General features: G+C 64.6%; 1 protein-coding gene across 10 annotated transcripts in view; it reads right to left on the bottom strand.

Moving 5' to 3' along the window:
- Positions 1-27,214, bottom strand: part of CAMTA1 (calmodulin binding transcription activator 1) — a 697,635-nt gene that overhangs the window by 95,808 nt on the left and 574,613 nt on the right. For all 10 annotated transcript variants that reach the window (XM_036347994.1, XM_036347990.1, XM_036347993.1 and 7 more), the window contains one exon: positions 16,725-16,878. In XM_036347994.1, the coding sequence (XP_036203887.1) occupies positions 16,725-16,878 (154 nt within the window). The remainder of the gene's footprint in view (positions 1-16,724; positions 16,879-27,214) is intronic.

The raw sequence follows: 27,214 nt of genomic DNA, 5'->3' as shown, positions 1-27,214 counted from the left end.
CCGGGGCCACTCAGGCGGTGGAGGGGGACCTGCTTGCCCAGGAAGGCTAGGCCAGGGAAGGTACCAGAGAGGGTGAGCGTGGCCAAGCTGGCTCCTCCATGAGCCGACACAGGACGGGAGCGGCCAGGGGAGGCCTTGCCGGCCCCTGGAAGTGGGGGGCTCCTGTGGCTTCCCCAGCAGTCCCGCCCCTGTCCTGGGCCACACGTGCCGGGGCCCGACACAGGCTCTGGCTGGGCGCCTGCAGCTGCCCTGCGTGAGGACTGGTCCCCGAGAGGCGGCTGGGCTGAGGTGGCTGTCGCAGGAACCCACAGGCCCACGCCAGCACGGACCTGGCCTGTGCCCAACACTCGTGCTAATTACCACCCGTGGCTAGACAGCGGCGCTCCGGCTAATATGAGTAATCAAAATGAAATCAATGACAGCAGCGTGCGGCCGAGCTCTGGAGAGCATCTTCTCATGAACAATTTGCCCGAGAGGCGGCCAACCGCTGGGAGAGAGTAATTGAGATGTGGAGGCGGGGCCAGGGGGAGGGTGGGGTGACCCCACATGGGGCTGGCTGCTCCATCCCCGCCCAGGGGAGAGGTGGAAAGCTGTGGCTGGCGCAGATGGGCCCTGAGCCCAGGTCTAGCGCCGCTGTCACCCCTGCATGGACAGACTCATGCGCCCCAACATTCTTAGGTTGGAGCCCTGACCCCAAGGTGACTGTGTTTGGAGACGGCCTTTCAGAGATGAACAAGGTTAAATGAGGTCCTAAGGGTGGGTCCTAACCCAGCAGGACTCGTGCTCTGTCAGAAGAGGAAGAGGCACCAGGATTGTGCACACGCAGGGCAAGGCCGGGGGAGGACACAGCGAGAAGGTGGCCGTCTGCAAGCCCGGAAACGGGGCCTCCCCGGAAACCTACCCAGTGGACCGACACCTTGATCCTGGACTTCTGCCTCTGGACTGAGAAAATTAATTCCTTTAAGCCGCAGAGCCTGTGGTATTCCACCCCCTGGCATAGAGATTACATCTTTAATCTCTCAACCACCCTCTGAGGAAGAATTATCGTCGCATTTATTAATTTGAGAACCAAGACGCGGGAAGTTACGTGACTGACACTTCAGAGAAGGGGCGGGGGGTGCTGCAGAGCCAGGCTCTTCCCGCTGCACCCCTTCTGGGACCCAGGAACGCCTGGATGGATGAGGGGGTGCGGCCCCATCCGGGGGCGGAGATCCCTTCCACTCAAAGCTACACTCATGTCACTTCCTGGAGAGAGGGTGTCCAGTTTATGGGGGGGGGGGCGTTGCTGGTGATGGTGCAGGAACCCCAGTAACCTGGGGCTGGGCCAGGTGCTGACCCCCAGCCTGCCGCCCACCCCGCCGGGTCCTGCCCTCTCTGGCTACAGAGGATGCCATCATCTCAGAAGGGCCAGGCTCTGAACCCTGGCTCCTCCCTCGTGACCTTCCTTCCCGGGGCCAGGACAGCTGGACAGCTGGGCCAGAGCGTGGGCCCCTGAGCTGGCCAGGCCACCCAGACCAGGGAGAGGACCCCGGCCAGGCCCCCAGGGTGCAGGGGAGAGGGTGGGACCTGCTGTGACCTGCCCCTGGAGGGTCTGAAGCCAGCAAGAGAGGGAGGGGGGCCTGGGCCAGGAGCCAGGCTCAGGGCTAAACCTGGGCCTCTGGGTTCCCGGAGCCTGGCCACGTTCATAGCGGAGATGGAGCATTTATGGGGAATTTCTATGAAAGACAGAACCCAGAGGAAGACTCCTCCCAGAGGAGCTGGGGCTTTCGGGGAGCAGCGTTTGGGGGTTATGGTGGGGAGGGGACTCACCTCGTCAGAGATGGGGACCCAGAGGCAGTTCCTCTTGGTTGTCCCGACGCGGCGACCCTAAGCGGTGGTGGGACTTGACTGAAGGGCAGAGCGAACCCCAGCTCAGCGCCTGAGCTCGCTGTGCGGGAGGAAGGGGCTGGGCCCCAGAAATGCCGAGAGCCTGTGTCAGGCTGGCCCCATGGTAAGATGTAAGGAAGGCCTTTGATTCCTCTTGGCCTCGGTTTCCTCATCTGCCAAATGGGTGCGTGCCTCTCTGTGGTTCACCTGATCACGTCACTGTTCGCTAAGGGACTTTAAAGGCATACAGAGAAGTGGGACTGGGATTCAGTGGTGCCCATGGGAGATCTGAGGCCGCCAGGATTGGGGCCCCCAGGGAGAGACCCTTTCTGCTCTGAAACGTCAGGCCGGCAACACGTTGGGAAGAAACTGGACAAGGACAAGGACATACACGGCCCCACCTCAGGGCAGTCACTCCTAGCAGAGGACCGGGAGGGCTGGAGCCTGGGCCACGACTTGGCTTCTGGGCACGGCAGGGTTCTCGGTGCTGTGTGAGCAGGTGGCAAGCGGCACGTTGGTGACAAAGAAACGCCCACCCAACAGGGGCCCGTGGGTGCCCCTTCCTCCCGCCCCGTCAGCCGGGACGCAGCCAGTTCTCCTGCCATGCACTCAGCACGCAGGAGAGGCCCATGGAGAGGGTGACCTTTTTTTTTTTTTTCCCTTAATCCTCACCCGAGGATATTTTCCATTGATTTTTAGGGAGAGTGGAAGAGAGAGGGAAAGACAGAGAAACACCGATGTGAGAGAAGCACATTGATTGGTTGCCTCCTGAACAAGCCCCGGCCAGAGCCCGGGCTGGGGAGGAGCCTGGCACCGAGGTACGTGCCCTTGACTGGTACTGAACCCAGGACCCTTTGGTCCGCAGGCCGATGCTCTGTCCACTGAGCCAAACTGGCCAGGCGAAAAGGGTGCCCTTTCAGCATGCTGCCCAGACAGGTCACCTTGGAGACAGACAGGGCGCCATGGTCATGGCTGGACAACGGTGTAAACTGGGACGTTCCCCGGCGACCGGGACGCGTGGTCACCCTATTTAGGGACCGTGAGACGGAGGCGGGAGGGAGGGGAGCGCCCGTGCCTCTCAAAGCATGAATGAGCCCAATTGGATTCCTCCGGGTTGTTGACACGGGAAGGCTGTCTCCATGGCAACAAGGTCAGTGGGAAATGGCAGCGGCGTTGGTTTAATTTTCACTGTATTCTTGTTGACAGGAATAAAGGCCCTGCTTCTGATTTCTTGGTTCAACTGGATAACATTTTCATTAGATTTAACTTCTCATATCCAGACACCCACATACTATTCAATTTCCCCGTCTCGCCCTCAACTCTCATTCTCCGCGGGTCCTGAGGACGTTTTCAGAAATCTCATTTCCAGGGGCTCGGAGGCTGGCTGGGGACGGGCGGCATGTGCGCTCGGGGACGTGTGTGCCGGCTGCTGAAGGAGCTGGCAGTGCCTGGCTCCGGGTGTTTGGGGGCGCAGGGCATCAGGACCCCACTTCCTGTCTTCCGGCTGAGGCACAGGCTTGCTCCAGTGGTAGCGGTGCAGGAGAGGGCAGCGGGCAGAGGGCAGAGGCCTGAGACTCAGCACAGCCGGTCCTGTTCCAGGTGGGAGGACCTCTGACCTCGGGGGGAGGGGCAGGAACAGGGTTCCCCCAGGAGGAGCCCTGACAGCTCTGACGTCAGGAGACCCCGGCCACTGGGCCTGGCGCTCCCTGCGCCTCTGCAGTGGCCGCTCAGACGAGTCCTCGGGGCTCGGTGACGGAGCGGCCTTGACGGTGTTTCTCACCCGCGGCCCTGCCCCTCCAAGGCTCTCGGAATCCCCGACTGGTCAGTCTCGCTGTCGTGGAGGCCGCCATTCTTCACGCCGCAGTAAAAGGTGAGCGTGCTGGCAGCTCTCCGCTTGTCAGTGATGTCAGAGGTGCAGTTTGGCCGAGAGGGAGGAAGGGTCACCCCTGACCCAGGAGTCACATGGGCCCTGGGACCATCTTCTCAGCGGGGCTAACGGCAGCCCATCCTCCCGGCGCAGGTCAGGGGAGAGAGGAGTGACTGCCCCTCGGGCCCCTGGCAGGGGGAGGGGGGGTGTTGGCAGGGACCCAGCGGGATCCCAGGCGGTTTCCATCTGCTTCTCGGGAGACCTTGGGCTCAGGTGCTTCCTCCATGCCCCCCTCCCCCCCCGTTGCAGGGAGCCAGGTGCCACTGAACGGGGAGGGAGCTGCCCCTGGGCCCCTCACTGGCCCAGAACCTCCCATTTTCAGAGAGAAGCTGAAAGCCTGGAGGTTTCAATGTTGGCAGCAAATTCTCACTTTAACGAAACCACTGGCAGGATGAGCAGGGCTGTGTGGCTCCGGGTCACGGTCAGGCACGTGCCACTCCAGCACAGAGGCGGCCCTACCAAGCTCACTGCAGAGCTGGGACTTTTGTGACGGGAACGGGAGGAGGTGGTGGTGGTGGTGGTGGGGGCGTGGCGCCCAAGCAGCTGGAGTGGCAATAGCCGGGAGAGACAGGAATGCAAAAGTATTTCTCTTTTCCTGCTATGTGGGGGATAATTCCACTAAATAAAATTTAGCCAGAGGGAAAAAGGCTCATTTGCAAAATAAGCCTGGGTCCTCCCTGCATAGAAAGGAGCGGCCCCACACTAAGAGGAGCCTTGCCCTGAGGCCCACGCCTGCTCTCCCGGGGGCCAGGCGGGGAGGCGCCGGAAGGCATTCTGCTAGGACTGGGGGCTTGCGGAGACCCACCCGGCCTCTCCCTGAGCAGCAACTCTAACCGAGGGGACACCCGACGGGCAGGGAAGTCCCCCCAGGCCCTCTCCCTGTCCTCACCCCAGCAGTGACTCCACCTCCTGCAGACACAGGCGGGGAGAGAACCTTCCGGGCCTCCTGGGCTCCATCCACTGGATCCGGGCCTGGGCCCACCACAGGGACACAGGCGTGCTTCCTTTATGGCACCCCGGGGTGTTTCTCAGGACTTCACGTCCGTAAGTGTCTGGCCAGACCCCGTATGTGCCTGGCACTAACATCTCACTTTCAACCCAAGGAAAGTGGTAGGGTCGCAGGTGTACCCCAGAGTCTACGGAGAGACCTCACACGGCCCGCCACCCCCCATTCTTCTGCATGTTGGAGATCCGCACTGCCGCCCCCCTCCCCCCTCCCTCCCACCCCGCGTCTGCTTCCTTCCCAGCCACGTGGGAACCAGCTGATGCGTAACCGGCCTGCGGCCTGATCTCCACGGAGCTCCTGGGTGGCGTCTGGCTGCACCTGCTGCAGGCTGCGAGCTCTCCAAAAGCACGAGAGTCTTGCTTGTTAAAAATGCAGGTGCCTGGGGCCGCTCAGACCCGTGGGACAGGGCGTCTTGGAGGCAGGAGCCCACCTTTTCACCAAAATGCCCGCGTGTCTGTGACGTGGACCTCTGCCCTGGCATGCAGCCAGCATCTGCCCAGGTTGTGCGGGCCGGGAGGACTGGGGGCACCTTGGCCACTCTGGCTGCCCTGAGCCCTAGGGGTGGGCAGCCTGGACGTGCCCAGCTCATTCCTGACTCCCGGTCCCTCACTCCTTGAGAGGTGGGGACACTGGGAAATGCGTCCAAGTGAACACTTCTGGCTGGAAATAAACCCTCCAACCCTTCCTGACAGCAACCTCCCCTCCCCAGCCTGAGGCACCCCCCGCCCTTCACCTCCGGTCTCAGGCGCCCCGCCTGCTGCTCCTGAGGCAGCACCTCTGGGACTTGCTGTGCTAACTGCCCCTCCATCGCCCACAGACTCTGGCCGAGACATGGGAGCACGCCCTCTGTCAGGGGAACACCAGCCCCTCCACCGTGCACCGGCCAGGTGATGACTGAGGCGGAGAGGAAAGGAGGTGCGCTCCAGCCCCACCCCAAGCCCACGGCCCCAGAGTCGCAGAGCAGGTCTAAGACGTCTCCCACCACATCCCAGGCACCAGGTCCCAGGCAGGCTGGGACAGTGCCGGCGTCTGCAGGCTCCAGAGCCTGGCGGGGAGTCTGGCTCCTCCAGAGGGTTCGCCTCTCTGAGCCGCTCTGCGGCTACTGGCCACCAGGTGGCGCTAACCGACCAGGAACGGGGTTTGGTGCAGGGTTGGGAAAGGGAAAGCTTTGTTGATTTTACTTCTTGATATTTCTATAATCACCAGGATTACAATCTAAGCAAAAAAGCAAAACAAATAAACACTTCCCCTCTTGCTGCATCTTTGGTCTTTGCCTGGAAAAGGATGAGAGAACAACAGAGGCACTGCCTACACAGCCCAGGGCGTGGGTGTTGTAGCAGGGAGGCCGGGGGGCCCTGGAGACCAGGCTCTGGGGGCTTAACATGCGGGTGAGGAGCTCCTGGGAGACGCAGGCGCCTGCTAATTAGCCTGCTCCTTTCCAGTCTCCGCCGCCGGAGACATTCCTCAGCAGGCGGAGTCCCCTCTCAGCGCACTGGCCTTGCCGGGCCCGGGGGCTTGTTGTGCCGGCCAGGCAGTTGCAGAGGCTGGGAATGTGCTCCCTGAGAGCACATGGGGACAGGCTGAGACCCTGGCTCCCCAAACGCCAGCAGGCTGCAGGTGCTCCAGGACCACCGGTGACGGTGACTCAGGATGGCTGGGAGCCCGGACAGCACCCTAAAACCCCCACACTCAATATGGGCTCCACCCCCTTTGCCATGACCTCCACCCACTTCCACTCCACACGGCCTCCACCCCCTCCTCACTCCACACGGCCTCCACCCCCTCCACACTCCACACGGCCTCCATCCCCTCCTCATTCCGCACGGCCTCCATCCCCTCCACACTCCGCACGGCCTCCACCCCCTCCTCACTCCGCACGGCCTCCATCCCCTCCTCACTCCGCACGGCCTCCATCCCCTCCACACTCCGCACGGCCTCCATCCCCTCCTCACTCCACACGGCCTCCATCCCCTCCACACTCCGCACGGCCTCCACCCCCTCCACACTCCGCACGGCCTCCACCCCCTCCTCACTCCGCACGGCCTCCACCCCCTCCTCACTCCGCACGGCCTCCACCCCCTCCTCACTCCGCACGGCCTCCATCCCCTCCACACTCCGCACGGCCTCCATCCCCTCCTCACTCCACACGGCCTCCATCCCCTCCACACTCCGCACGGCCTCCACCCCCTCCACACTCACACGGCCTCCACCCCCTCCTCACTCCACACGGCCTCCATCCCCTCCTCACTCCACACGGCCTCCACCCCCTCCACACTCCACACGGCCTCCATCCCCTCCTCATTCCGCACGGCCTCCATCCCCTCCACACTCCGCACGGCCTCCATCCCCTCCTCACTCCACACGGCCTCCATCCCCTCCACACTCCGCACGGCCTCCACCCCCTCCACACTCCACACGGCCTCCACCCCCTCCTCACTCCACACGGCCTCCACCCCCTCCACACTCCACACGGCCTCCATCCCCTCCACACTCCGCACGGCCTCCACCCCCTCCACACTCCACACGGCCTCCATCCCCTCCTCACTCCACACGGCCTCCATCCCCTCCACACTCCGCACGGCCTCCATCCCCTCCTCACTCCGCACGGCCTCCATCCCCTCCTCATTCCGCACGGCCTCCATCCCTCCACACTCCGCACGGCCTCCATCCCCTCCTCATTCCGCACGGCCTCCATCCCCTCCTCACTCCGCACGGCCCCCATCCCCTCCTCACTCCGCACGGCCTCCATCCCCTCCTCACTCCACACGGCCTCCACCCCCTCCACACTCCACACGGCCTCCATCCCCTCCACACTCCGCACGGCCTCCACCCCCTCCACACTCCACACGGCCTCCACCCCCTCCTCACTCCGCACGGCCTCCATCCCCTCCTCATTCCGCACGGCCTCCATCCCCTCCACACTCCGCACGGCCTCCATCCCCTCCTCACTCCACACGGCCTCCATCCCCTCCACACTCCGCACGGCCTCCATCCCCTCCTCACTCCACACGGCCTCCATCCCCTCCACACTCCGCACGGCCTCCATCCCCTCCTCACTCCACACGGCCTCCATCCCTTCCACACTCCGCACGGCCTCCATCCCCTCCTCACTCCGCACGGCCTCCATCCCCTCCTCATTCCGCACGGCCTCCATCCCCTCCACACTCCGCACGGCCTCCATCCCCTCCTCATTCCGCACGGCCTCCATCCCCTCCACACTCCGCACGGCCTCCATCCCCTCCACACTCCGCACGGCCTCCATTCCCTCCACACTCCACACGGCCTCCACCCCCTCCTCACTCAGCACGGCCTCCATCCCCTCCTCACTCAGCACGGCCTCCATCCCCTCCTCACTCCACACGGCCCCCATCCCCTCCACACTCCGCACGGCCCCCATCCCCTCCTCACTCCGCACGGCCTCCATCCCTCCTCACTCCACACGGCCTCCACCCCCTCCACACTCCACACGGCCTCCATCCCCTCCACACTCCGCACGGCCTCCACCCCCTCCACACTCCACACGGCCTCCACCCCCTCCTCACTCCGCACGGCCTCCATCCCCTCCACACTCCACACGGCCTCCATCCCCTCCACACTCCGCACGGCCTCCATCCCCTCCACACTCAGCACGGCCTCCACCCCCTCCTCACTCCACACGGCCTCCACCCCCTCCACACTCCACACGGCCTCCACCCCCTCCACACTCCGCACGGCCTCCACCCCCTCCACACTCCGCACGGCCTCCATCCCCTCCACACTCCACACGGCCTCCACCCCCTCCTCACTCCACACGGCCTCCACCCCCTCCTCACTCCACACGGCCTCCACCCCCTCCTCACTCAGCACGGCCTCCACCCCCTCCACACTCAGCACGGCCTCCACCCCCTCCACACTCAACACGGCCTCCACCCCCTCCTCACTCAGCACGGCCTCCACCCCCTCCACACTCAGCACGGCCTCCACCCCCTCCACACTCAGCACGGCCTCCACCCCCTCCTCACTCCACACGGCCTCCACCCCCTCCACACTCAGCACGGCCTCCACCCCCTCCTCACTCCGCACGGCCTCCACCCCCTCCACACTCAGCACGGCCTCCACCCCCTCCACACTCAGCACGGCCTCCACCCCCTCCACACTCAACACGGCCTCCACTCCCTCCACACTCAGCACGGCCTCCACCCCCTCCACACTCCGCACGGCCTCCACCCCCTCCTCACTCCGCACGGCCTCCATCCCCTCCACACTCCACACGGCCTCCATCCCCTCCACACTCCGCACGGCCTCCATCCCCTCCACACTCAGCACGGCCTCCACCCCCTCCTCACTCCGCACGGCCTCCACCCCCTCCACACTCAACACGGCCTCCACCCCCTCCACAATCAACACGGCCTCCACCCCCTCCTCACTCAGCACGGCCTCCACCCCCTCCACACTCAGCACGGCCTCCACCCCCTCCACACTCAACACGGCCTCCACCCCCTCCTCACTCAGCACGGCCTCCACCCCCTCCACACTCAGCACGGCCTCCACCCCCTCCACACTCAGCACGGCCTCCACCCCCTCCTCACTCCGCACGGCCTCCACCCCCTCCTCACTCCGCACGGCCTCCACCCCCTCCACACTCAGCACGGCCTCCACCCCCTCCTCACTCCGCACGGCCTCCATCCCCTCCACACTCCACACGGCCTCCACCCCCTCCTCACTCCACACGGCCTCCACCCCCTCCACACTCAGCACGGCCTCCATCCCCTCCTCATTCCGCACGGACTCCACCCCCTCCTCACTCAGCACGGCCTCCATCCCCTCCTCATTCCGCACGGCCTCCATCCCCTCCTCACTCAGCACGGCCTCCATCCCCTCCTCACTCCACACGGCCCCCATCCCCTCCACACTCCGCACGGCCTCCATCCCCTCCTCACTCCGCACGGCCTCCATCCCCTCCTCACTCCGCACGGCCTCCATCCCCTCCTCACTCCGCACGGCCTCCATCCCCTCCTCACTCCACACGGCCTCCATCCCCTCCTCACTCCGCACGGCCTCCATCCCCTCCTCACTCCACACGGCCTCCATCCCCTCCTCACTCCGCACGGCCTCCACCCCCTCCACACTCAACACGGCCTCCACCCCCTCCACACTCAACACGGCCTCCACCCCCCTCCACACTCAGCACGGCCTCCACCCCCTCCACACTCAACACGGCCTCCACCCCCTCCTCACTCAGCACGGCCTCCACCCCCTCCACACTCAGCACGGCCTCCACCCCCTCCACACTCAGCACGGCCTCGACCCCCTCCTCACTCCGCACGGCCTCCACCCCCCTCCTCACTCCGCACGGCCTCCACCCCCTCCACACTCAGCACGGCCTCCACCCCCTCCTCACTCCGCACGGCCTCCATCCCCTCCACACTCCGCACGGCCTCCACCCCCTCCTCACTCCACACGGCCTCCACCCCCTCCACACTCAGCACGGCCTCCATCCCCTCCTCATTCCGCACGGCCTCCACCCCCTCCTCACTCAGCACGGCCTCCATCCCCTCCTCATTCCGCACGGCCTCCATCCCCTCCTCACTCAGCACGGCCTCCACCCCCTCCTCACTCCACACGGCCTCCACCCCCTCCACACTCAGCACGGCCTCCATCCCCTCCTCATTCCGCACGGCCTCCACCCCCTCCTCACTCAGCACGGCCTCCATCCCCTCCTCATTCCGCACGGCCTCCATCCCCTCCTCACTCAGCACGGCCTCCACCCCCTCCTCACTCCACACGGCCTCCACCCCCTCCACACTCAGCACGGCCTCCATCCCCTCCTCATTCCGCACGGCCTCCACCCCCTCCTCACTCAGCACGGCCTCCATCCCCTCCACACTCCGCACGGCCTCCATCCCCTCCTCACTCCGCACGGCCTCCATCCCCTCCTCACTCCACACGGCCTCCATCCCCTCCTCACTCCACACGGCCTCCATCCCCTCCTCACTCCACACGGCCTCCATCCCCTCCTCACTCCACACGGCCTCCATCCCCTCCTCACTCCACACGGCCTCCACCCCCTCCACACTCAACACGGCCTCCACCCCCTCCTCACTCAGCACGGCCTCCACCCCCTCCACACTCAGCACGGCCTCCACCCCCTCCACACTCAGCACGGCCTCCATCCCCTCCTCACTCCACACGGCCTCCACCCCCTCCTCACTCAGCACGGCCTCCACCCCCTCCACACTCAACACGGCCTCCATCCCCTCCTCACTCCACACGGCCTCCATCCCCTCCTCACTCCACACGGCCTCCATCCCCTCCACACTCCACACGGCCTCCATCCCCTCCTCACTCCACACGGCCTCCATCCCCTCCTCATTCCGCACGGCCTCCACCCCTTCCACACTCAACACGGCCTCCACCCCCTCCACACTCAACACGGCCTCCACCCCCTCCTCACTCAACACGGCCTCCACCCCCTCCACACTCAGCACGGCCTCCACCCCCTCCACACTCCGCACGGCCTCCACCCCCTCCTCACTCCGCACGGCCTCCACCCCCTCCACACTCCGCACGGCCTCCACCCCCTCCTCACTCAGCACGGCCTCCACCCCCTCCACACTCAGCACGGCCTCCACCCCCTCCTCACTCCGCACGGCCTCAACCCCCTCCACACTCAGCACGGCCTCCACCCCCTCCACACTCAGCACGGCCTCCACCCCCTCCACACTCAACACGGCCTCCACCCCCTCCACACTCCGCACGGCCTCCACCCCCTCCACACTCCGCACGGCCTCCACCCCCTCCTCACTCCGCACGGCCTCCACCCCCTCCACACTCAGCACGGCCTCCACCCCCTCCACACTCCGCACGGCCTCCACCCCCTCCTCACTCCGCACGGCCTCCACCCCCTCCACACTCCGCACGGCCTCCACCCCCTCCTCACTCCGCACGGCCTCCACCCCCTCCACACTCCGCACGGCCTCCACCCCCTCCTCACTCCGCACGGCCTCCACCCCCCTCCACACTCAGCACGGCCTCCACCCCCTCCACATTCAGCACGGCCTCCACCCCCTCCTCACTCAGCACGGCCTCCACCCCCTCCACACTCCACACGGCCTCCACCCCCTCCACACTCCACACGGCCTCCACCCCCTCCACACTCCGCACGGCCTCCACCCCCTCCACACTCCACACGGCCTCCACCCCCTCCTCACTCCGCACGGCCTCCACCCCCTCCACACTCCACACGGCCTCCACCCCCTCCTCACTCCACACGGCCTCCATCCCCTCCACACTCCGCACGGCCTCCATCCCCTCCACACTCAGCACGGCCTCCACCCCCTCCTCACTCCGCACGGCCTCCACCCCCTCCGCACTCAACACGGCCTCCACCCCCTCCACACTCAACACGGCCTCCACCCCCTCCTCACTCAGCACGGCCTCCACCCCCTCCACACTCAGCACGGCCTCCACCCCCTCCACACTCAGCACGGCCTCCACCCCCTCCTCACTCCGCACGGCCTCCACCCCCTCCTCACTCCGCACGGCCTCCACCCCCTCCACACTCAGCACGGCCTCCACCCCCTCCACACTCAGCACGGCCTCCACCCCCTCCACACTCAGCACGGCCTCCACCCCCTCCACACTCCGCACGGCCTCCATCCCCTCCTCACTCCGCACGGCCTCCACCCCCTCCACACTCCGCACGGCCTCCACCCCCTCCTCACTCAGCACGGCCTCCACCCCCTCCTCACTCAGCACGGCCTCCACCCCCTCCTCACTCAGCACGGCCTCCATCCCCTCCTCACTCAGCACGGCCTCCATCCTCTCCTCACTCCGCACGGCCTCCACCCCCTCCTCACTCCGCACGGCCTCCATCCCCTCCACACTCCGCACGGCCTCCATCCCCTCCTCACTCCGCACGGCCTCCACCCCCTCCTCACTCCGCACGGCCTCCACCCCCTCCACACTCCACACGGCCTCCACCCCTCCACACTCCACACGGCCTCCACCCCCTCCACACTCCGCACGGCCTCCACCCCCTCCACACTCCACACGGCCTCCACCCCCTCCTCACTCCGCACGGCCTCCACCCCCTCCACACTCCACACGGCCTCCACCCCCTCCTCACTCCACACGGCCTCCATCCCCTCCACACTCCGCACGGCCTCCATCCCCTCCACACTCAGCACGGCCTCCACCCCCTCCTCACTCCGCACGGCCTCCACCCCCTCCGCACTCAACACGGCCTCCACCCCCTCCACACTCAACACGGCCTCCACCCCCTCCTCACTCAGCACGGCCTCCACCCCCTCCACACTCAGCACGGCCTCCACCCCCTCCACACTCAGCACGGCTTCCACCCCCTCCTCACTCCGCACGGCCTCCACCCCCTCCTCACTCCGCACGGCCTCCACCCCCTCCACACTCAGCACGGCCTCCACCCCCTCCACACTCAGCACGGCCTCCACCCCCTCCACACTCAGCACGGCCTCCACCCCCTCCACACTCCGCACGGCCTCCACCCCCTCCTCACTCCGCACGGCCTCCACCCCCTCCACACTCCGCACGGCCTCCACCCCCTCCTCACTCAGCACGGCCTCCACCCCCTCCTCACTCAGCACGGCCTCCACCCCCTCCTCACTCAGCACGGCCTCCATCCCCTCCTCACTCAGCACGGCCTCCATCCCCTCCTCACTCCGCACGGCCTCCACCCCCTCCTCACTCCGCACGGCCTCCATCCCTCCACACTCCGCACGGCCTCCATCCCCTCCTCACTCCGCACGGCCTCCATCCCCTCCTCACTCCGCACGGCCTCCATCCCCTCCTCACTCCGCACGGCCTCCATCCCCTCCTCACTCCGCACGGCCTCCATCCCCTCCACACTCCGCACGGCCTCCATCCCCTCCTCACTCCGCACGGCCTCCATCCCCTCCTCACTCCGCACGGCCTCCATCCCCTCCACACTCCGCACGGCCTCCATCCCCTCCTCACTCCGCACGGCCTCCATCCCCTCCTCACTCCGCACGGCCTCCATCCCCTCCTCACTCCGCACGGCCTCCACCCCCCTCCTCACTCCGCACGGCCTCCACCCCCTCCTCACTCCGCACGGCCTCCACCCCCTCCTCACTCCGCACGGCCTCCATCCCCTCCTCACTCCGCACGGCCTCCACCCCCTCCTCACTCCACACGGCCTCCATCCCCTCCACACTCCACACGGCCTCCATCCCCTCCTCACTCCACACGGCCTCCATCCCCTCCTCACTCCACACGGCCTCCACCCCCTCCTCACTCCACACGGCCTCCGTCCCCTCCTCACTCCGCACGGCCTCCATCCCCTCCTCACTCAGCACGGCCTCCATCCCCGCACTGAGCACGTTTCCCACCAGGTGGGCAGGATGTGGCACAGAGCTCGTCAGACCTGGGCGGGGAGGACCCCACCTGCCCAGCCCTCTCTCGTGCGCTGGCAGTTGGCTGGGCCCAAGGCTGGTGCTTGCTCAGAGCAGCTGCATTGGAATAGACCCCAGTTTCCAGGAGGCGACACGCTAAGCTTTAGGTCCTGTTCACTTGGATTCTATAAGCGCCAACCCACGGAGCTAACCCTCAGCCCTGAGCTGAGCAGGTCTCCGTGGAGGTCCGACAGGGGCACCCGGCTTGAGCTCAGCTCCACTCAGCCCCGAGCGACGCACACGCAGAACCCTAGTCCCCAAAGTATGTTAGGATGGTAGTGCTTAGCAAAAGACTACACTTCCCAGACTCCCTTGCAACCAGGGGTGACCATGTGACCAAATCCTGGCCAATGACCTATGAATAGAAGAAGTATGGGCATTGGGCCCTGTTCTTAAGGGGAAAAATGATTGCCCTCCACTTTCTCATTTCTGCTTCCACTGGCTGGAATGCAGTTGTGATGGCGGGAGCTGGAGTTGCCATCCTGGGCCACGTGAGAGAAGGCGACACCCTAGGAACAGCAGAGCGACCAGCTGGTGGGAGCCCTGATGGCGGGTCCCTGACACTGGGCTGCCACGTCAACCTCCACCTGCTACGTGGAAATCTCCTTCTCACTTATGGAAGCCTCCAGTCTCTTGGCCTTTGCCTCGGCAGCAGGGCCCGCATCCTAACTGCCGCGGAAGGGCTTGCGGGCAACGGAGAGGAAGCGTTAGGAAGCACCTGGGGGATTCCTATCAGACATCACATTCTCACAGCAGGGGTAAGGCATCGGGCAGGCAGGCGCCAGGGCTGGAGGAGGCATCCTTCAGGGTGCCGGTGGTGGAAGGCAAGCGCCCAGGGACCAAAGGACACAGCCGCAGGAATCAGGGTGGGCTCTCCGTCCCTCTGGCTTCCCCGGGCGTTTGTGAGGCCCCGGAGCTGAAGACCACGAGCCCCGTCGCGCAGCGGCCGAGGCAGAGGCTGCAGGTCCGAGCTCCCCTCGCCGCCGGGAAGACAGCGTTTTGATGAAACCACTGACAGCTCTGCTGTGGGGCAGAGAAATTGGGAAACATCGGGAGATCACACTGTGAAGCCTCTGAAGGAATGTGATTTATGTGGAAATGTGATGAAGCTAATGTGTTTGGCTCCAGCGCGGGTGGCACGCCTGCTTCTGGAACCGAATCTGGCGCCTTCCTGGCTCGCGGCGCCTCTGCTTCCTGAGCACCCGGCCGTGCCCCGCCTGTGCCCGGCCAGGTCGGCACCGAGAGCTCCCATCCCCCCACTTCCGGGCCCTGTCCCAGGCTGCGTGTCTGTGACCGGAGCCATGCACACACGGGCATTCTAAGTGTCTGCGCGGTGTTGGGCTCCCGCCTCAAACCCCAGAGAACCCAGGTTACGAGCTTTATGGGGGTTTGCTGTAGTTTTACATGATTTGCTTGATGCACCGCAGACTCGAGCAGGCCTTTGGGTCCCTCCAGGTAAACGCCAGAGGTCCGGTGTCTACCCTGGAGTTCATGGAGCTTAACCCCCTTGTCCATCGGGAGGGGACGCAGGCTGAGCCCCGAGGCCCCAGGCCACCTGGCTCAAGGTTCCTGGTGGCAGCAGCAACATCAGGGCAAGCTGGTCGGAGCCCCTGAGGCCATACAGACCCCTCTGTCGCTCCTGATTCCCATCCCCGACCTTGGGATGAGGGGGTCCCCTGATCTGAGCACTGTGGGACTCTCAGGATTAGCGGGCTACTGCAGTGTACCTGGATTTAGCTTGGACACTCCCGGAGACGGGGCCCTCACTCCTCCAGGAAGGCATTTCCGCTGCTCCCTGTACATGGCACCCAGCGGCTTCTTCCCCACAGCCCCCTCCCGAGGCGCATGGGCTCTGAGGGGCCCGCTCACCCGCTCTGAGTCTGGTTCTCCTGAGCCCAGGTGTCCAAGGGGGCAGGAGAGGCCATGGAGCCCCACTAGTGGCCGCCGGGAGCCACGGCCCATGGAAATGGGGTGGCAGTCGAGGCCCAGCTTTCTGGACTCCCCGGAGCTTTGCACTCAGTGGTTCGCACCCGACAGATGCTTCGGAACGCACCGCCGTGCCGGAACAGTGAAAGCCAGCTCGGCCCCATGGTCCCTGTGCCTCCCAGTCAGGGCGCGAGGCCTCCTGTCCAGGAGCAGAGGGCGAGGGCGAGGCACCCAGCTCCGGGCAGCCCTCCTGGATCCCCAGGCCTCCCCCCAACTCCTGCCTGCCACCAGGGGGCAGCGGTCCCCGCTCTCTGGGCCCTGCTCCTCTTTCCTGTTGCTTTGTGCCTCTGAGCCTCGCCGGTCTCACCTGTCACATGGGCCCGACATTCTGTCCCTGCCTGTCGCACAGGTGGCGTGAGGATCAAGGGAAAGCGGGGTCACTGTGTCACTGCCATCCGAGGGGAAGGGGCTCCCACACCTGGTCCCCAAGGCCACGGAGGGCCTCCTGACCTGCCCGGATGCCACTGGCCTGGGCCCTGGGGTGGGACCTGGGTAGGTGGCCGCGGCTACTCACACATCGGCTTCAGCTGCCCGATGAGCTCCTCCTTGGTCCATTTCGCCCACTCCTTCTTGTCGGTGTTGATGGAGCAGAGGATGGGGCCGCAGGGCTTGCCGCAGTCCTCGATGGCCGGGACGTTGAGATAGTGCACCAGGACGATGTCGGGGTTCTGGGGGGAGAGCACAGAGACTGGCAGCATGAGGTGGCATGGAGTCCATCCAGGCCCCCCCACCCCCCGCCAGCAGGCACAGACCGGCCGAGTGTCCGCACGCCCGACTTCCTCATCCTCGGGGCCGCTGACACGCACTGTCGGGGGGACGCCCTGCGCCCAGCAGCAGCCCTGGCGCCTGCCTGCCTGATGCCTTACCCCCAGCCTACAGGAGCTATTAGAACCGGCACCAGACACCGCCCAGCGTCCCCGGGGGACACAACTGCCCCAGCGGAGAACCACCGCTCTATACACGGTGCAACCAAGGGCCACACCCGCGGTCAGACCCATCTATACCCCACACCCCGGACCTTAGGCCTCATGCCAACAGCTGCCCGGGGGCACTGGGCACGCCGGTGCCCACCCCCGTCCTCACCACAGCACGACCTCCCGACACAGGAAACTCCACCACCTCTTCCCGCGGGGAAACGGGGTCCCCAGGTTGAAGGCGCCCCGCGTGTAAGGGTGGGTCCCTCTCCCTGTGCAAACAGCCCCGTCAGCACGGCCCTTCCGAGCGACACCTAGGCGGCCGTCACTCACTCCCCTGGGAGCTCAGAACGGAAAGAACGCTCCCGTGGGGACCCTGCAGGCACCACTGGTCCCCAGATGGGTTGGCCTCGTCCCCCAGACTCAGTTCAAAATGCCCTCGGTCCCCCCGGCCCGCCACCAGCTCTGACAGTGACGTGCCCGGGCCCCTCGGGAGGCAGCTTCGATGCGCAGAGCTCGCCCTCTGGGGCTTCTCGTGGCCCCCAGAGGGCCAGGCCGGTTTCGTGTGTAAAAAGCCATCGCGTCGCTTTATAACGCAGCTGGAAAGACGCTGAAAAACCTCCCCAGTCAGGGAACATGAGGGAACATCGAGATGCCGCTACGGACAAGCCAGCCGGAAGGCCCCTTCCATCGCTCTTCCCCGGAGCTGTGGCCTCTGCGTTTCCTGCCTGACACCCGGCCACGAGTTGCCCCGAGGCCCGTGGCTCAAGGGCCCCGCTGAGGAGGCTGCGTCTGCAGTCGCCCTTTCGGATCTGGTCAGAGCCACGCAATGAGTGACTGTGGGGTCAATCACCACGTTAGCAAAGGCCCGAGATGACACGTGACCAGTGCAAGAACGTCGACCGGCGCAATTTAAAAAGCTTTTCAATAAGGGTTTTTCCTTGCCAATGCTCAGTTACCCAGCAAATCACATCAGCACGACCAGGAGCTGCCCCGAACAGCAGTTTTTCTGGACGGCGGCTCTCATGCTCCTTAATAGTGATGAGGACCCGACATCGGCGCACGCACGCTGCGGTCTGAGCACTGTCAGCGTCATCTCGCTTGGTGCCAGCGCTAGCCAGCGTGGGGCGGGCAGGGCAGGGTACCCTCTGTCTACAATGAGGGGACTGAGCCCAGAGAAGCTGTGACCTGCCTGAAGCTGTGTGTCTGGCCAGGGACAGAGCCTGGGCCAAAAGCCAGGATTCTGACTCCCAATTCAGGTCCTGCCAAGATACCTGCTGGCCTGTCTTGCTTGGTCTCGGCGCTTTCCCGCCTCAACTTCCCTGCATCCTTGCCTTGTGCCCCAGAGGGAGGGGGGCTGCAGACCTGCTCTCCTCATTGCATGGGTGAGGTGGCCCAGGACCAGGGTGGGTACACCTGGGTCCTTGCCCTGTGTTCTTCTTGGGACCAGCACACGGCCTCCCAGGCTGCGCTGGGCTGGGGGCTCCTGCTTGAGCTGTGCCTGGGCAGGTGGCAGCACTAGCTGCTGAGCAAGACGAGGAAGGATCAAAGGGCTGCGGGGCCAGCGGGCCGTCCGCCCAGGGCTGCCTCTGATCCTGGCCCTGGAGCAGGAGCTGGGTCCTGCGGGGACACTGGATGGATGTCAGCCGCCCAGGAGACGAAAGACCTGCAGCCTCCTGCCCCAGAGCCCCACGGAGCACCCAGCAAAGGCTGTGGGAGACCAAGGCGGTAGGACAGGCATGGGAGCCAAGCAGGGCCGCCTTCACCACACACCGAAACCCCAAACCAGGAATTCCTGCACTAGAGCACCCCGAACTCTCCTATGTCAGAAAGCGCTGCCCCTCCCTTCAGCGTCCAGCTCCGTGTTTACATAACTGGCCTCCACCTATTCTTTGGGGATAAGAACCACGCTCGCCTCCTCCTCCAGGAAGTACTCCCTGATACCCCGCCCTCTGTATCAGGATGGAGACGGGGTTTGCATCTTAGTCAGTACTCCACCTTTATCTCCTCAGCCACGGGGGAAGGCCTGGAGCTGTTACGGCGTTGGCAATGACCACTGTTCACTTCCATCAGTGGAATTGAGCTAGACTGACGTTGGACTTCCCGCCCTTCCCTTTCCATGCTTGCGTGCCGCTGACATCTGGCTTCAGTTTTCTAGTCTATGAGGGGCACAGCACTCCTAGGAGGCTGGGAGGCAGGGTTGGCTCTAACCTCAGCCGGGTCTGAGGCTGCTGAGAATTCGATGGAGGCTGCGGCTACTCCATCTCTCAGCCCCGAAAAACGCCTCAAGGCACAGTGACGCCACCTGTTAGGAGCTCACAGACCGGGGGTCCGGGCCGCACACCTGTAACTATGGACTTGGGGGTCTAGTTCTCCTTCTGAGCCTTTTGAATCAGGCACCAGGCCCTTCCCGGAGCCCCGCTCTGGGCTGAGCCTCTCAGTGGCCTTGACACAGTTGGGAGGAAACGCGGCCCCTGCAGGTGCTCGGACTGGTTGGGGTTAAGAAGCTGGGAAGCCGGCTTCACGGTCTCCATTGTAACGTCTCCATTGTAACCGCAGATCCTGCCCCAGGGCCTGGGTTCCTGCAGCTCCAAGTCCCCGGTGGAATCTTAAGTACCGACTTCCCGGTTTGGGGCTGGTTTGGAGACAGTGTGATCGAGGTATGTTTGGATGTTTGGGGCACATGTCGCTTCTTGGCAACGTTGCAATCTCATCCATTAGTTGTGCATTTTATTGGGTGTTTTTGGCAGAAAAATATATTAGCCATGGAGTCCCAGTGGGTCCCGGCCCACAGGACCCCTCTCCCAGGCCTTTGACACCAGGCCAGGCCTCGTGGACTTTCGGGGGGTGTCATCCTCCAAGGTCATGCTCTCTTCAGGTGGTGACCTCTGGCATCTTCATGGAAACCCCGTATGCAGGGAGGAGCCTGTGGACATGCTCTTGTCCCACCCCCACCCATGGCCTGTCCTGGGTGCTGATCCCCAGGCTGCTGGGCTGGAGAGCATGGAGTCCCTTGTGCCGCCTAACCCCACACCAAGCAAAATGGATTTCCCCCGAGAGAATGGCCAGAGCTAAGCGTCTGGCCGCGGTTCACCCACTCACAACGCAGATGCTCTCTGCACAGCCCTGTGTGTCCCGATCCTCCTCTCACTGCATGTGGCCCCCTCACGGCCGGGTCTGGGGGCCCTGCCCCTGGTGCCCTTGTCCAGCGTCCTGGCCATAGCTACCCTGCTCCCAGGAGTCCTGGCGCTCTCTCCACACCCCACCCTCTGCCCCGCCCAGGCTCATGGCCCCCTGTCCCACTGTCCACTCACAGCTCCTGTTGGGGCCTCGTGAACACCCCTGGCTTCAAGGCCGAGCCAGATGGCCAGCCCCAGGCCCTACCCCATGGGGAATGGCACCGCCTCCCCCAAGCGTCCAGGTCGGCCCTCCAAGTCACCCTCTCTGCTTGTCCCTCCCTCTCTCTCCTGACCCATCACCATCATGGCATTCTCCCTGCCCCACCCATGTCCACCCTGACAGCCCGAGTGTGAGCCCATCTCCGCCTGGGCCTCCCCTCCCCACTCCCAGTCAGATCTCCCAACCCCAGCAGGTGTGACCCCAGAATCCCGGCGATGGCGAGTGACACCCACACCCCTGATAGGGTTACAGGAACCACCACCCATTTTCTCTCCAGCCACCGGCGCTCCCCAAGGCTCTGAGGCTCCTGCCACCCCATCCCCCACACCTGCTGTGTTCCCCGTTCTCTCCGGCTGAGGTGCTCCGTGATAAGTCTCAATGCCATCTCCCCTGGCTCCTCATTCAGCGGTTCCCCAGGCACAGCGCCCCTCTTGCCCCACCAGGCCTGCTCTGTGCCAAGCCTTGGCTGTCCAACAGCTTCACTGCTGGCTCTCACTTCTGAGCATTTCCTGCTTGCCTTTCCACCCAGAGCCTGAGCTCTAACGGCCGGGCTCTGCCCACGGTGCGTTCCCGAGCCCAGAGCAGGGCCGGCACGAAGCAGGCACTCTGCCGAATGCTGAGGGTGGGGGACAGCCAGCTGCCCCAGGGCCCGGGCCACCAGCTTTCCGGGGGCGCTGACCTGGGCTGGGGAGGTGGTGCCAGGCAGCGTCTCCTCCCTGCTGACTCAGCTCTCAGGACTCCCTTCACCCCCCGCCCCTGCTCCCTCCAGGTGTGTCTTCCTGGGGGACGGACAGACAGACGGAAGAGGGGAGGAGGGGCATGGGAGGAGGAGGTGGCCATCCAGCACCTGAGGGGCCCAGGAGCCCTCAGCTGGCCCCTTAAGCCATCGCCACCTTGGCTTTCTGTCTGGAAATGTGAGGTTTGAATGAGCTGACCGAGGCACAGGCTGCCGGGACCTTCGGGCTGGGACCCCTTGGGGACCTTCAGGTGCTGGGAAGATACCTCCAGGAACCCAACTCAGTCACATCCTAACATACCGCTTCCAGGGAGCGCCTGTCACCTGTCCTGACCCGTGGGGACAAAGCCCAGCAGGAGAACTGGCCGAGGACCCTGACACCCAAATGCACAGGAAAGGCTAAGCATGTTCTGCAGAGCAAACGCTCAGCCCAAGTCCACCGGCTCCTTCACCGCAGGACTTGTCAGAGCCTTGATGGCTCCTATGAAGGAGGGTCTCTCCATGTGCACAGGAAGGCTCTCCAGGCTTATTTGGCCACGAACCTGAGCGCCTCTTGGGACCTTAGTTCTCTGGAACACAGTCTGGGAATCACAGAATTCAAAGCCAAAGGAAGCACCATCAGCAGTTACTGGTAGATGGGAGCCCTTGCCCGTGCCCTGGGGCTCTGGGCAGTGGGGCTTCAGTGGCTCAAGAATTACCCCGCCCCCTGGGCCCTGTCCTGGCCTGGCAGGAGGCTCACTCATCTGGAAAGACTGGGGCTGAGGGAGAGGCCAGGGTGAGGATACTGTCTCCCTTCAAGTGCAGGCTTGTCCGTCCTGACTAGGGTACCCCAGGATGCGGGGTCCCTGTGGGGAGACCTGGGGACCAGGGCGGCCTCCCATCTCAGGGCTGAGCACGTGCTGATGGGGGGAGAGGCACACTGGAGATGAGCAGCTGGCGGGCGTGGGGGGCGCTCCGGGCGGCTGCCTGGCAATTTGATCTCCTTAATGACAGGTGGTGGGATTGAGGAAGGAGATTGTGAGGGTGCTCGGTGGCTGGGTGGGCAGCAGAGGGGGTGGCCGGGCTGCCAATCATGGCCAAGTGATCTGGATTAAACCTGCCATCAAGACACAGTTCAGACCCTCCTGCCAGAGCGAGGAGCCCAGCGGGCTGGGCAAGTAGGGGTGGGCAGGCCTGTGCCCGTCTCCTGAACGCTCCACTCCCTCAGGGTCTCCTGGTACAACCCCCGCCAGGGAGGAGCGGGCTCAGCCCCAGGGCAGGACCCAGACCCGGAGGCCGGGACCTCAGGTTAGGGCTGGGGCTGGGGAGGAGGGAGAGGAAGGGAGGAGGAAGGAGAGAAACAGATCAAGAGGCACAGTGGAGAGGTGGGGAAGCCCAGCTGGGGGCAGCCGTGGGGGGTGGGGGGTGGGGGTAGGATGGCGCAGAGACTGGGGTGGGGGGTGCCACGCTTTCATCAGAGAGCCCGACTCCCTGCGGAGAGAGACCCCGGCTCCTGTGGCTCTGGCCTCTGGGAGGGAGGCCTGGGTGCTCCACTCAGGCACATGCTCGCTCGGCCAGCCTGAGTGTCTGTCTGGAGGAGGGGGAGGCGGACGCCCGGACTTGACCTTAACTGCTGAAGGTGTTTCCTTCGGCTTTGAATTCCATCCCTCATGCCAGGCCACCGACGTGCGCTTTACATGGGTGTCAGTCACCTGTACAAGCCGGAGGGGGAGGCGTTCCCGTTGGCAGGGAGCTGGGCCCTGGGACTCGAATGCCGAGCCCACCCCTGGGTGTGCACGACGGGCCCTGGAACTGGGTGAGGCAGCCCTGTGCTCCTCACCGGAGACCCACGTGGGGACCCGTCACCCCGAGCGAGAGTCTGGGGGCCTCACGTCCTCCTCTTGGCGGCGGCCAGGGGTGGGCTCTGCGGGGAAGGGCGAGGCCCGAAGGCAGCACCGCTTTCCGTGGAGTGAGCAGGACAGCCGTGCAGGAAGTGGTTAAACATGCAAAAAGCGGTTGGTTTTGATAAAGAAAAATGCAGCTGCAACATCTGTTTGACTCTTGTTTGCAGCTTCATCAGCGCTAAGTGGTCAATAAATCAGTGGCGTGGTGCTCCGTCTCTCCGGGCGCCGTCATTAATCTCGTGCCGGTTCTCATGAGAAATGAAGGAGAGAGGCTGGGCGATGGCGGGAATGTACACATTACCCCGAAAGTCATAATAGCATGTAATGGCGCCACACACCTCCCCACTTGTCGCGGGGGCCGCGCACTGCCAGCGGAGGCGGGAGCCGGCGGAAACCAGCGCGGTTCGCACACAGGCCACTCTGGGACCACGTCTGTCCTGGGAGCGCCCTCCCTGCCGGTTCCGGAAGCCCCACGCGCCCCATCTGCAGGGCTGAGCCTCCCTGTACCCGGTGCTGCACAAACGGGGCAGGTGCCACGGACCGGGAGGCGACGCCGGCGCAAAGGAGGGAGGACGTGTTAGGGAAGGAGCGATGCTGAGACCAGGCTCAGGGTGCGGGGCACTGCACTGCAGGCACAGACAACCCTCTGCCCGCCTCCAGCTGCCCTGGCAGCCTGGCAGCTCTCCTCTGCTCCAGGCAAAGGCATGAGGTGGATCGATGTCCCCGTCGGCGGATAGGCCTCTCATGTGGCCCTGACAGGCTCAGTTCTATCCCCACTGTCCCCGAGGATGGCTGCCAGCGGGCAGGGGGAGGGCACGCAGGCCCAGGGACAGGGAAATGCAAGACTGTGCCCACCCCTTCCCTCACCCAAGGGCCAGGCGGGTGGCCTGGTGGCTCAGGTCTCTGAGGGTGGGCTGCCCTGCAGGCTGCCCCTCCCTCCTCCTCCCTCTTCCCCAGACGGGCAGGGAGCCTCTGGGCCCCTACGCACGGACGGCCACATTTCCCTGCACGTCCTCAGGGAGCAGGGCGGGGCCCGGACCCCCAGCATGCACCTCTCAGCGGTGCCTCTATTTGCAATGACTTTCTGAGTGTCAGCCGGGTCCCAGGCCCCCATCTTAGCCCCACTTCCATTTCCTTGTTTAGTCCCTTGCAGACCCAGCATTCAGAACTCCATGATTCAACCCTCGACCGAGCCCGTCCTGAGCCCCAGCCCCGAGCCCCAGCCCCGAGCCCTGAGCCCCAGCCCCGAGCCCCAGTCCTGAGCTCTGAGCCCCAGCCCCGAGCCCCAGTCCTGAGCCCTGAGCCCCAGCTGTCAGCCTCTCCATCAGCCCTGGGCTCTGAGGGAGCTCGCTGGGTGGTGGGTGGAGGGCCGTGTGCCAGCCTCGGTGCTCTGGGCGGCCGCAGCCCAGGTGGCCTCTGTGCCTGGGCAAGCACAGGGCCAGGGAGCTTGCGGGGCATGTGGGGCACGGGGAGCTGATGGGAGCAGGGGTGGGGCTGGAACCCTGACCTCCACGCCGGTCTGTGAGCTGCTCAGGGCGGGGCCATGACCGAGGGAGGGTACCGTCTCCACAGCAAGGGACTACAGGGCACCCTGTGGGCAGGCAGGGGTGTGGGATGGGGTGGGCAGGACAGCTAGGAGTTGAGCACCTGGTGATGGCAGAGGCAAGCCCAGGTCCCCAAAGCTGGGGGCAGTGAAAGAAGCAAAAGGAGAAAATGAAAAAAGAGTAGAAACCAAAGGTGCCCCCCATATAGGCAAAGCCAGCCGTCAGCTGTGTGCCCCTGGGTGCCAGGCCCCCATTCACCCGCCGGGCACCAGGCTCCCTGCTGCAGTCCCAGAGCACACAGACAACCTCCCGTCCTTGCCGGGCTCAGCAGCGGGGGGAGCTCGGGGACACCTGTGAGGGGCAGGGAATGCCACATGGGGCCTCCGTCCTGCTCCGGGGGGTGGGGCCAGGGCCGCTGCTCTGGGGAAGCCCTAAGGTCCCTTTAGCTGGTGGGTGCGGGTGCAGGAGGGAGTGGGCCGTAGCCCCTCCCTACTTGGGAGGAGGCTGGGAGACTTAACTAGTTAATGCGGGTACCGTGGTCTGAAGAGGAAAACCCCGGGTAATTGCTGAGTGTTGCTGCCGCTGCCGCTGTTATTACACAATTACCAGAATTTCCAGTCCTGGCAATGGAGTTAAACAATTTCCACCTGGAGTGGGGGTCGGGGACCACGCCGGCATTAGGGCTGGCGGGCTCTGTCCTCTCCTGCCCACGGGGAGGCGGGAAATCACATGAACTGGGAACCTGCCTGGCACAGTCCTGGCCACACCCGGGCACGCGGGGCCGGGGGAGTGGAGGGTGACCAGCCGCCCTGAGCAGATAGAGATGCTTGTGCCGAAAGAGGAGCCATCGCCCAGACTCTCCCAGGCCCCGGGGGGCAAGGCCCCTGGACGCATGCCGCTGGGGCCAGGCCTGCCACCCGCCCCCTCCCTGGATGGGCAAACGGAAGCCACGCGATTTCACGCTGGCGCAGGGCCAGCCTTGTCTCATTGACCTGGGGGAAGAAATGCCGATAAAACCTCCGTGTTTGCAGATGACACCGAACTGCTATGGGCGATGAAGTGCCAGGTCCCTTGTGATCGGTCACGAGAGGGTCTTGGGAGGTTGTGGGTGGCGAGGGACAGCTGGACCCCGTGTGGGTGAAGTGCAAGGCTGTGTCCCGGGGAAGAAAGAAGCAGCCTGTCCCAGAGGCTGGAGGGCCCGAGTGCCACCGGTAAGCCCAGGAATACGCCGGGGCTCCCGGAAGCCACTGTGCCGAGCGGGTGCTGGGCCTAGGAAGGCCGGGGCTTGACAGCTGGGCCCACCGGGAGCTACGAACCTTCGGCGAAGGCTCTTCTTCACAAACTGAGACCTGGACAGAGGACTGGCCCTGAGTTCCAACCACAGGCAATCAGAGCTAACCCCTGGGCGTGGCCTGAGCCCCTGCGAGGCAGGGATGACTTCCTGCTGGACTTGAGCCTGGGATGATGGAGCCCGGAGCTCCTGGAAGCCGCCTCTCACCAGCATGTGGAGTCCAAGAAGGACACCAGCCCGGAAAAGGGAGAACCCAGGGAACAAGACACTCAGTCTCCACGCTACTAACTGGGCACCTGGATCCAGCCATGCCTGAAGCCAGCATCCTCAACTCTCCAGTTAACTCGAACCGTCCAATTTCCTCTTATCCTGAAGCCAGTTCAAGTTGGATTTTCTGTTGCATCAACCAGGAGCCCTAACTCATCAACAGGCCCTAGGCGTTCCTTTTGCTAAGCCAGTCTCTCTCCACCCGTGCCATGCACACTCCTCTGGTTACCATGACAACAACAGTCACAATGATTATGGAGAGCTGCCTTTTGTTCAGCACCTGTTGTTCCATGCTGGGTGCTAAGTGTCCGCAGGACTTAGCTCGGTTAATCCTCACAACAGGAGGCAGGAATGGTTATCTCCACTTTACACACAAGGGACATGAAGAGAAAAGCCACCAAAGCCCCACCCTGCCCCCAGGTCTGCCTGATGCTGAGGTGACGGTGCGGTGGGTGGTGCAGGTCGTGCTCTGGAGACCGCTGCCGGGGGTGAGTCTGGTCTGCTGTGTCCCAGCTGGGCCCTCGGCCAGCTCCCCTCTGTGCCTCTGTTTTCTCAGCTGTAACACGGACAGACTGATAGGACCTGCCCCATGAGGTCGCTGTGAAGACTCTGTGAGATAAAGCATTCGCACCGACACGCACTACATCTTCAAAATGGCCAGTTATCATACTGACTCCTCAATCCAGGTTTCCCTTAGATCTTACAGAGCTTGTAGGTGGGACAAAACCAAGTGGATTCAGGCACGGCTTGTTAGGGAGGTGCAATTCCTTCAACAGGAGCCCCTCTTGGCTTTGCCGACATCAAGGGCCCAGCGTTAGCTCCACGGGCACTCAAGCCAGTGCAGGGGGTAGGGGGATAGGGGGGAGGGGGAGGGGCACAGCATCACTCCCATCCACCCATGGAAACAGGATCCATGAGACACTCCTTAGCTAACTTCTAAGTGCTGGGAGAAAACAAAACTACGTTTCTC

The sequence above is a fragment of the Myotis myotis genome, unplaced genomic scaffold (assembly GCF_014108235.1).
Source record: "Myotis myotis isolate mMyoMyo1 unplaced genomic scaffold, mMyoMyo1.p scaffold_m19_p_2, whole genome shotgun sequence".
Lineage (NCBI taxonomy): Eukaryota > Metazoa > Chordata > Mammalia > Chiroptera > Vespertilionidae > Myotis > Myotis myotis.
The sequence above is the reverse complement of the archived record's forward strand: the minus strand, read 5'-3'. Positions and strand labels throughout refer to the sequence as shown.